General features: G+C 33.7%; 1 protein-coding gene across 1 annotated transcript; it reads left to right on the plus strand.

The window, feature by feature from the left end:
- Positions 1–5,968: 5,968 nt before the first annotated feature.
- Positions 5,969–8,220, plus strand: LOC108201670 (cytochrome b561 and DOMON domain-containing protein At5g47530). Its single transcript, XM_017369958.2, has 3 exons — positions 5,969–6,830; positions 7,067–7,321; positions 7,749–8,220. Exons 1-3 carry the CDS (start codon positions 6,219–6,221, stop codon positions 8,067–8,069), a joined length of 1,188 nt encoding a protein of 395 aa, XP_017225447.1. The 5' UTR covers positions 5,969–6,218; the 3' UTR covers positions 8,070–8,220.
- Positions 8,221–10,767: the final 2,547 nt, after the last annotated feature.

Consider the following 10,767-nt stretch of genomic DNA (forward strand, 5'->3'; position numbering starts at 1 on the left):
CTGATAACCCCCCCTATACCAGCCTTGACATATTGTCCATTGACTTTGTGCACTGCACCATCTACAGCAGCCACCTTATCATATTTATTCAGCCAACTAGACCAAAAATCATTAATCTGTTGGGATTGAAAGACTTTTATTGCTCCTCTTGGGTTAACATACGACAAATTCTCCATACCAACTTTTAAAAAACCATTAACCTCCAGCCACTTGAAAATTCTAGCTCTTAGAATCCTTATTGCATTGTCTCTACTCCATCGAACATTTCTAAAAATCAAAGCATTTCTCAACAGCCATATTGTCCATAATGTAGCAGACACCACCATATGCCAGGCAATTTTGACCTCCTTCTGCTGAACAAATTGAAAAAGACCTTCTATAGAGAAATCAAAGTTGCCTAGGTAGCTCAAAGGAACACTCCAAGACCTGAAAACGTCAGACCAGCACCATTTTGCCAACTCACAGTTGAGGAACAAATGCTCCAAATCTTCAGAGTAAATTGAGCACCAACTGCATAACGGAGACATATTCGTACTGTGTAGCCTGTTTGCTAAAAACGCTTTTGTTGGTAGAACCTGATTTTCCAGTTTCCAGAGAAAAAACTGAACTTTCGGGGGAATCTTCAACTTCCAAAAGGAAAAACACATATGTCCCGACAAAGCTCTAGCCGTTAAGGCTGTATAACAGTCCTTAGTGGAATAACTCTTGCCCGACCCGTTCCAATATAAAATATCAGAGCCATCTACAAGCTCTAAAGATGACAATAATTGATTAAGGATATTGACAATTTCAACTTCCCACGCCCTTAATTGTCTACTCCAGAGAATTGGCGGCAAGCCACCCCAAGCATGCCATATTCCCCATATAAGGCGAACTGAAGCAGTTTTCATACCAGAAATCTGGAACAATCTCGGGAACACCTGCCTCAACGGCTTATTGCCAAACCATACATCCTCCCAGAACCTAACACTTTTACCATCCTTAACCTTCCAGAAAAAATTATTTTTAATTAATCCCCGATCCAACCCCAACTGCTCAAGCTTACTAAGACTAATCAAGGTATGGCCCGAGGACTTATCCACTCTAATGTTGTGAGGACTAATCCCAAAGTCCCGACCATACTTGCCTTGCAAAAAAATATTCCAGAACTTATCTCTTTCACTAACACACCGCCACCACCACTTCCCTAACATTGCAATATTTCTTTCTCTAATTTTTGACAAATCAACCCCCCCTACACTTTTAGGACTACACACTTTTTCCCAAGCCAAAAGATGCATATTACGTTTTTCTTGGCCATCAATCTCCTTAATGCCCCAAAAAAACTTTCTTCTAATTCTTTCTAATTCCTGTTCTACTGCATTAGGCATTAGAAACTTGTTAAACCAATATATGGGAAGGCTATCCAATACTGCTTGAAGTAGAATTGTCCTGCCAGCTATCGACATGTTTTTACTCTTCCAGCTTGATAACTTCTTCTTTACCTTATGTACTAGAGGATCCCAAAACTGAATGCAACGCGGAGACTTTGTTAATTCTAAACCTAAATAATGAAAAGAATCATCACCAACTTGACACCCTATCTCCGCTGCCCATGCTTGCAAATTCTCGTCCCGTACATGAAAACCATATAACTTGCTTTTGGCAAAATTTATTTTCAGCCCAGAAAGCAATTCAAAGCCGAGTAGAACCCTTTTAACTCCCTTTATGGACTCCAAGCTATCATTAAGGAATAACACTGTATCATCTGCATATTGTAGATGCGACAGAGAAGCACCATCAACTCCAAGATTAATCCCTTTAAAGACCCCAGCCCTTTCCGCATTATTTAAAATACAATTTAGCACTTCTCCTACAAGATTAAAAAGAAGAGGAGAAAGAGGGTCTCCTTGTCTCAAGCCGCGCTCAGGGATGAATTCTTTAGAAGGAGATCCATTCACCAAAACTGAGATTCGTGAGGTTTTGAGAATAATTTCAATATATCTTTAGTTTTCTATTTATCTTTTTCGGAAACCGAATATTTATTTTAAGAGACTAAAATTCATTGTCAGACAAATTAAAAACCCCCAACATTTTGATTAGAAATAAGTTTATTTAGAGCTTGTTAATGTTTGTATATATAAAGCAATAGAAAGAGGAAAAATCGAATATCTGATGCCGATAGATTAGCTAATGTTTTTTTGTTTCAAGTGAAAATATAAATTATATATTATACATATAATAAATCATCCAAACATATTCTTCAAAAAACCGGTTAAATATCATTGTGAGGCAAACTCCATTATCATATTCGCCTAGATGAATTCATCCTTCATCAAAGTGATCACATAATTCTTATTCTTTTAAAAGTCAAAAAAACTCAAAATGTATTTTATGAGATCCAAAAAGAGACGTAGATATTTTGATATAATTTTTAAACTTTTAAATTAATTTTTATTTATAATTGGATTTTTGGAACATTCTAAAAATATAAAGTTTTATTCTTTTGTAATTATAGATTAATTTTGTTAATATGTTCCTCCTAATTTGAAGAGAGTTTTTAGATTTTATGAGTAAGTTTTTAAGACCTGATAAATGAGGAAACTTATAAAAATACCCATCTTTTTATAAAATTTTTCAAAATATGGTAAAAATTGTATATGAGATCTTGAAACCGGTTGAAAGCAGTGATTTTCATATTGTAACAGTTACAACTTAATAACATATAGAATTGTATCGTATTTTCTTTTAAAAAAGTTATAATTTGGATATCATTTAAAAGGTCGTTAAACATGAATAATCGAAAACTTAAGTCGCCGTTTGAGTAAACTTAAAATATGTGTTTTTTGCTTAAAGTAAAGAAGTGGAGTAGAAGTTATGTTTCAAAAAAAAAGTGGAGTAGAAGTTAGAAGCAAATTGAGATTTATAAGTGGTTAAAGTGTTTGGTAAATAAGCAGAAGTCCTGAAACAAAAATTAGCATTCCTAACATTTTATAAGTACTTCTTGATTTTTTACACAAACAGTACGAATAAGTGATTATAATTAATAAGCCCGAAGCCGGATTTTTAAGCTCTCCCCAAACACCCCCTAAATAATTCGTACCTTTCTCAACCTGCGGTACTTTCCTCGTAAGAACTCAAAGAGAACAAGATAACCAAGAATAACTTTGACCTTAAAAATATATTTAAACTATAAGATTTTGGTATGATAACGGATACGGCCTTTTGTTTCGAATCGGTTTCTAGAAAAAAGATTGTGAAGCATGAATATCACATTTATTCTGTTTTACAGTACTTGATTCATTTAGCTTCCTTGTTACTTCCAAATTGCAAAAAAAGATACACCACAAATAAAATACTGTAAGTCTAGTCATCATGGATGTAGCTGGCCTTCCACGTATGATATTTGAACTTTATTATTCTCAATCTGAGCAAAAGGAGGTTGTATAAAAAATGAGAAAATATAAAACAAATATATGTATTGAAGGATAGGTATACGTGGCAAGATAGACGCAAGAAGCCTATGAAAATTATTTTAATTTAGAATATAGTATCTCGTTCCAGCCGAGGCTGAGATATTGGTGGTGTTTGTTCGCGTGAAGCAGTTTCGGTTTCTATATTTTCGATTTGTTTGTGTAAAGAAGCGGAAGCACTTTTAAGAAGTTAATAATAGTAGTTTCTCTCTCACAACTTATGATTTTTTTCCAAACACTTTATTAACTTATTTATTTATCACTTCTACTCCACTTCTTTACTATAAGGAAGAAGTCACTTTTTTTAAGTATATTTAAACGGCCCTATTATACTCGAAAGTATAGCCGCCAGGAAATATTATAGGACTTATATGACAAATAAAAATTTAGTAATATTAAAAATATTTTTTGCTTGACAAAAAAGAGTCCATGACAAATATTTATTGAATAGAAATGAAGCTCATCGGCAAAAGCTGACGAGCCCTCTAATATTGAGGCCCATGGTCTATTGGTGCGAATGGTAGGCCCATATTCTGATGAACTATATTGCTTGTTTGTACTTTGTATGAAGGCTTTATCAATATAAGGCCTGTTTATCTACAGTGATACGAAATGTTGGATTAGTTCAACTTAAGGTTCAGAATCTGTGTCAAACTTGGCTCGTAACAAATCCAATAAGTTTCTGAGCGGAAATATTATTACTCTTTTTTTTTTTTTTGAAACCAGGAAATATTATTACTCTTGTAAACATTTTATCTAGCGATAGACAAAATAATGCGATCTGGACGGATATTGCATCTGAAATTTTGAAATTATCAAACTTGATTTTTCGATTTGAATTGGGATATGGATTTAATTTTAAACCCGAAATTACTGGATATGGATTTGGGAAAAAAACACTAAATGATAAGAAAAATTAAATTGAAAACGAAGGTCAATATGTGGAAATCAGATTATACTCATCTAAGAAATTAGATTTATAATTGTCATATAAGTGTATATATAATAATTTAAATAAAATATGAATTATATTTCAACTTTTTTAATTTCCTTCCGGAAAACATCTTCCGACCCGTTTCAAACCGACCAGCTCAATAATTTCGAAGAAATCTGATAAAGGGAAAGTCAAAATCCGATTTATATATAAATTTAAAGGTCCAAATATTTTTTGAGTATAATCGAACCCGGTTGGATTGTTCCAAAACATGTGAAACAATCAAAATTGCATATTTTTTAAAAGTCAATGTCTGACTTCAGAGAATAAAATGTAGATGTTAAAATATTATAATCTTAAAAGAATATTATATATATAAATATTTCATTTTTTTGGAAATCCAAAGCGTACGTATTTATGCTTGAAACCATAATACATCAATTTTAACAGCTCATGAGCAAATAAAAAGGAATTTCGCCGTTTGTCAAATAAATCCAAGAAGAATACAACAATTGTAGGCTATTTCCGGCACTTCATCTCATCGGCACCTTGATATTTCAGTGAATTAACATTCAACGCTGCCGCCGAATAATATTGTAGATGTCAACAATGCGACATAAAGTTGACCACGCCGGCACAAGTGGGTCCTCAGTAACACAAGAAAATACACATACGAGTGTGTGTTAAGTAAATTTGCGGAATATACTTCGATATTATTTTTATATTTTATTGTTCTTATACTGAGTAAATTAATTTGGTTAGGCTCGACCAAGCTCCAGCTTGTAGTGAACATATTTACCAAACCTAACGCATCCACAATTGTATGTCTCTCTCTAGTCCATCTCCATTTCATAATTTAGTCTTGGTTGAATTATTAGGAATATAGCAGCTATCTGGTTTGGTGAGATTACCCTTGCTACAAATTCTATGGCTAGTTTAAATAGTTTTAATTATAAACATGAGGAGAATATTCGGAGAAGTTCTGATACCACTTGTTACGATCCAAGTACTTACCGTACACCAAATACAGCTACTTGTGAAGATGGCGCTTTTTATAAGCAGTTTTTGTAGTAGTCCGCAGTTAACGCTAATGTTTTGAGTTAGAGAGATACCGGACACCCGCACCCATCAAATATATTACTCCTTCCGTCCCATGAATAATATACATTAGGATTGGATACGGAGACCAGGAAAAAGTGTAATAAATGAGTAAAGTTAGATAGAATATGAGTAAAGTGTAGGGACCCATTTATTTTTAATAATAGATTTGAGATAGTGGAGGAAAGTAGTGGGTATAATAGTGTTTTTATTATTATAGAATGGAGATAGTGGAAGAATGTAGTGGGTGGAATAGTGTTTTATATTGTAAAAAGTTGCTATTTTAGGAATGTATAGAAATGATAGGACATCTAAAAAAAACTGTATAGAAATGACCGGAACGGAGGAGGGCTTCTATATAATTTTACACTTTCCTGACTCCCTGGAAAGTCAACAGCGTACAGAAAAATATAACAACAAAATCCATGGATTAAAAACAATGACTAAGAAATTTCCTTATAGTGCAGTTGAAACTGGAACCTCTACAAGTGGAGATGTTATGGTCTGAAAGAATAGTTGTTAAAACCTAAGCAACAAGCGCCAAATCACAACAAGGCTTTGTCCATACATTACAATACAGAATCTGGCAAACCAAACACCAAAACCACTCCCATTTTACCATTCACCTAGACCTCTATAATTACACAACCTTCCCTTCATTTCGCAAATAAAATTATTTCATTATTCCTTGATTACATCTAATTGTTCTTGTTAACTAAGGATCAACAGATCAAATGGGTACAATCCTAAGAGGGATTCTATTCTCTTGTTTGCTTTTGTCTCTAATTCTATCATCCTCTGCTCAGAAATGTGCCAAGTATAGCTTTGCCAGCAACGAACTGTTCAAGGCCTGCAACGATCTCCCGTACCTAAATGCCTTTCTTCACTGGAACTATGACCCTTCTTCAGGAAACTTTCAGATAGCCTACAGGCAGACGAAGATCACGTCTTCAAACTGGGCCGCATGGGCTATCAATTTAGATGGAAGTGGCATGCTTGGGGCACAAGCTCTCGTTGCTTATCAGAAATCGGATGGAACCATGAGGTTTTACACGTCTCCTGTGAATGACTACACGACGACATTGCAGGAGGGGGATTTGAAGTTTCCAGTCGCAGATTTTTCGGCTAGCTTTGCAAACAATGAGATCATCATTTTTGCCACTCTCAATATTCAAAATACTACCACTTTGAACCAAGTTTGGCAGATTGGTCCTGTTTCAGGTGATAAACCTGGAGGGCATGCCATATCAGGCGCAAATGTTCAATCCGCGGGGAGTCTTAATATACTCTCTGGTCAGCCTGGAACTACCACAGGGGGAGCTAGTTCTAAGACCAAGAAACGGAATGTAAGTCATTATTATCCTTTCCAATAAAATTCTTTCGCCAGAGTAATGCTACATCCACAAAATTAGGTACAAAATTTTGCACAAAATGATGTTTTAATCTGTGCTATTAATGCATATACAGGGGCCCATCCCAATCAAAACTTAACAGATACTCATTTTGTGAATGATTTTGTACCAATTTTGTGGGCGAAGCATTTTCTTTAACTTATTAATCACTTTGAGTCTTCTTCTTTCAGATTCATGGTGTGCTAAATACGGTCAGTTGGGGTATTATGATGCCTATTGGCGCTCTAATAGCAAGATACGTGAAAGTATTCGAAGTAGCAGATCCTGCATGGTTTTACCTTCATGTTTCTTGCCAAACTGCAGCCTATTTAATTGGTTTGGTTGGCTGGGGAACTGGTCTACAACTAGGTAATCAGTCTCCTGGAATTCAGTACTCCTCCCACAGATACATTGGAATCACTCTTTTCGTGTTCGGAACACTCCAGGTACGCCAAGATCCTTAAACAGAACAAGAAAATGTCATTTGTACAGATTTTTGTCTTAATTCCAGTTGTTTTTGAACTAATGTTCATGTTTGGAATTTAGAGGTTTTGGACAAATTAGAGGTTTGATAACTAGAATCGGCTAATATTAGTGTTTGGTAATTATCGAATTGCAACAGAGGTTTGAATCCAAAAATCTAATTTTGAAAAAGCTACTTGAGAACTTTTTTGGCTGAGAGGTTTTGATTTGTGTCAGAAAAAACTAATCAATCAACTATTTATCAAACAATTTTACGAAAAAACTGCTGATTGAATCTGCTAGTCAGAATATCTACTTCAATTAGTCAAAACATCTAATTCAATCCGCTAACAGCTAACCGTTAATTCCCAAACAGGCCAATATCTGAGCATGTTATCTTTCGAATTTCAGGTATTAGCTTTACTCATAAGGCCACAAAAGGATCACAAATACAGACTGTACTGGAATATTTACCACCATACTATAGGGTACATGGTCATTTTGTTGAGCATTATCAACATATTCAAGGGATTCGATATCTTGAACCCAGAAAAGAAATGGCAAAGAGGATATGTTGCAGTAATTGTGATTCTGTCGATCACTGCTGTGATACTGGAGGGTTCGACATGGTGCATTGTATTGAAAAGGAGAAAAGCAGCAAGTGCTGAGAAGACACCCAATGCAATGAACGAGCTCAGTGGATATGGTGCAAGGACTAATCATAGGGTGTAGTTCCAGTAGAGTGAAATTAATTAGATGGTGGTTATTTTATTTATTTTGTCATAATATATCCTGTTTCTTGAATTTTTCTGTATGTAAAGTGATGGGATCTTTGGGGGAGTTTTGAATTATAATATAGTTATATTTTGATTTCTATTTAAAACTCTATAGCTATGTTTGTTAATTTATGATTGATATCTGATAGTTAATTTATGGTTATGTGTTTCATATATTTTACATTATTGTTGTGGCTTTTTCATCCTACACTTTGTTGTGTCATGATCTGATGTGTTGCCTAACAATTTTTTGTTGTGTAGATTTTAACATTTGTATTATGTATTAAATTCATTTTATGAAGATGATGAGGAGTGTTTATTTTCTTGTTTCGATTTTAATGTTTTTTCTTATAATGTTTAACATCATATTATGTTTTAACTTCAGATTATCCGCCTACCAAATTCTTTCTTAATTATCAGCTTCCTTGATTACCCAAAGTCATGCCCTCAATTAACATTCCTCGTGAATGTAATCAATTCTTTTATATAGTTTGAATAGCATGTTAATTGGAAGTTTATAGTGTAGAGTCTCACTAGACAATTTTCTCTCCCATGATAAAGTTTTTTGAACAGCCAACACGGCATAAGGATTCTAGCTGGCGCAGATGACACTTTATACTTTCATGGTCCTAAAATTATCATTATAAATTTATCTATATGTTAAGACATAATTATTAATATAAAATGAAGACCATTTTACTAAAAAAGGGACTAAATTTTATTATTAAAAAAAAATATTATCCAACTTTCATGCATAAAATGTAAATGACTTTATGTAATTTGTCCAATTCATACTTTAACAACCCTTTTCTCTCTCGTTATATATTGGTTCTTTACCGTTACAGGCTAACAAATCTTATTAATTTTATTATTTACTTCTAATAGTCTTGACAATCTTTTTCAAATACTTTAACAAAAATGATGTTGGAAATCATAATTATAAAATTCCAATAATAAAATCTCAACGGTGCCAACACAAGATTTCAGATAAGATGCATCATTCATCACATAAGGAAAAAAGGGATAAATATTTATTATCAAATAAAATTACATGTACAATACATACAAAATCAATTGTCCAATCTTTTGAATCGGATTAATGTTGTTGAGTTAGCGAAAAATGTATCAACATAAATAAGGGCCTGATAATTCCCCATGGAACCGTCTCCACGTTTTTTGGCGACGATATTCAATAGAAAATCTTTGCCAGCATCAAGTTCGACATACTTATATTTGCCCTTGACTGTTTTTAAGTAATCCAGAGAGTTGTATTGTGTTGTTTTATTGAGCCCTGCATTGTATTCTTCAACTGCAGATTTTGCAAAAGATTGAACATGAGGATCGTTAAGATTTTTTACGGGGTACCATTGGTTAAGATAACCTTGGCCAGGAAGAACTAAAAGAGAAAGAGCGAGGAGGGCAAGCAAAACAAGACATGATTTTGATGCCATTTTTTTATAGAGTTGAAAGAAGGTTTGAGTATTGATTGTATGAGTTTTGAGTATTGATTGTATGAGTTTTAAGAGGAGATTATATAGGTAGCTATTGGACCGTGACGTTTTACAAATTTTCTTCACGCATTTAAGTTTTAGATTGTGAAAGATATTATACTATATAGGAAAGATTCAGAAAATTATTAACAGTTTAAGATATACTAACGTGTGTCCATGGACCCACAATAGTCACTAACTCTCATAAAAATACCAACTTTTGATTGGTGGATGGATATTAAATGCTGATGGCTCCCTGCATTCATACCGATTCAACCAATCAAATTAAATCATTTTCATGAGAGTTGTTGCCTAGCATGTGGGAAAACCGTTTAAAGATAATATCTCAAAACCGTTTGAAGATAATATCTCAAAATCTCATTTATTATGATGAATGATATCCGAGAGTATCAATCACTCCCCTATGAACTATATATCATTTAATTAGATGTACATTCATTCTTATAAAATATAAATTCAGAAGAAAAAAAGGAAGTGTATTAATAATTCAGAGTTCGATCTTGGATCTCGTAAGAAAATAAGGACCCTGTTTGGGAATTAATGGTTAGCTGTTAGCGGATTGAATTAGATGTTTTGACTAGTTGATTAAAATAGAAATTTTGACTAGTGGATTGAATTAATGATTTCTTATAAAACTGTTTGGTAAATACCTGATTAGCTTTTTATGACACGTACCAAAACTTAGGGGTGAGCGGATGGCGGATCGGTGCGGTTTCAGGGTAAAACCGAAACCGCATACTCTCGGTTTTTAAAAATCAAAACCGAAACCGCCGGTTCGGTTTCAGTTTGAAATATCTTGGTTCGATTACTATTATTTCAGTTTCAGTTACAAAACCGCGTACATAAAAATAAATAACGGAAATCTTCCTTCATTCAAAATACGAGGAACAAATATTATAATATTTGTCCTTCCAAAATTAAAATACAAAATTTATAATAGGGTACTAAAATAAAATCTATACAACACAAAAAGTCTCCTACAACAAACTTTGTAAAGCATAAGCTACTAATGATTACAAGGCAAAAACATCTGCAAGTCTTGCAAGTCTTTCTCATTAATTTGTCCTCTGCATTTCTTGGTTTGTCACTCACTGCCCTCTAAAGAGTAAACTAGGCCCAACTTCGAATAACCCATAAACTCAT

The sequence above is a fragment of the Daucus carota genome, chromosome 9, assembly GCF_001625215.2.
Source record: "Daucus carota subsp. sativus chromosome 9, DH1 v3.0, whole genome shotgun sequence".
Classification (NCBI taxonomy): domain Eukaryota; kingdom Viridiplantae; phylum Streptophyta; class Magnoliopsida; order Apiales; family Apiaceae; genus Daucus; species Daucus carota.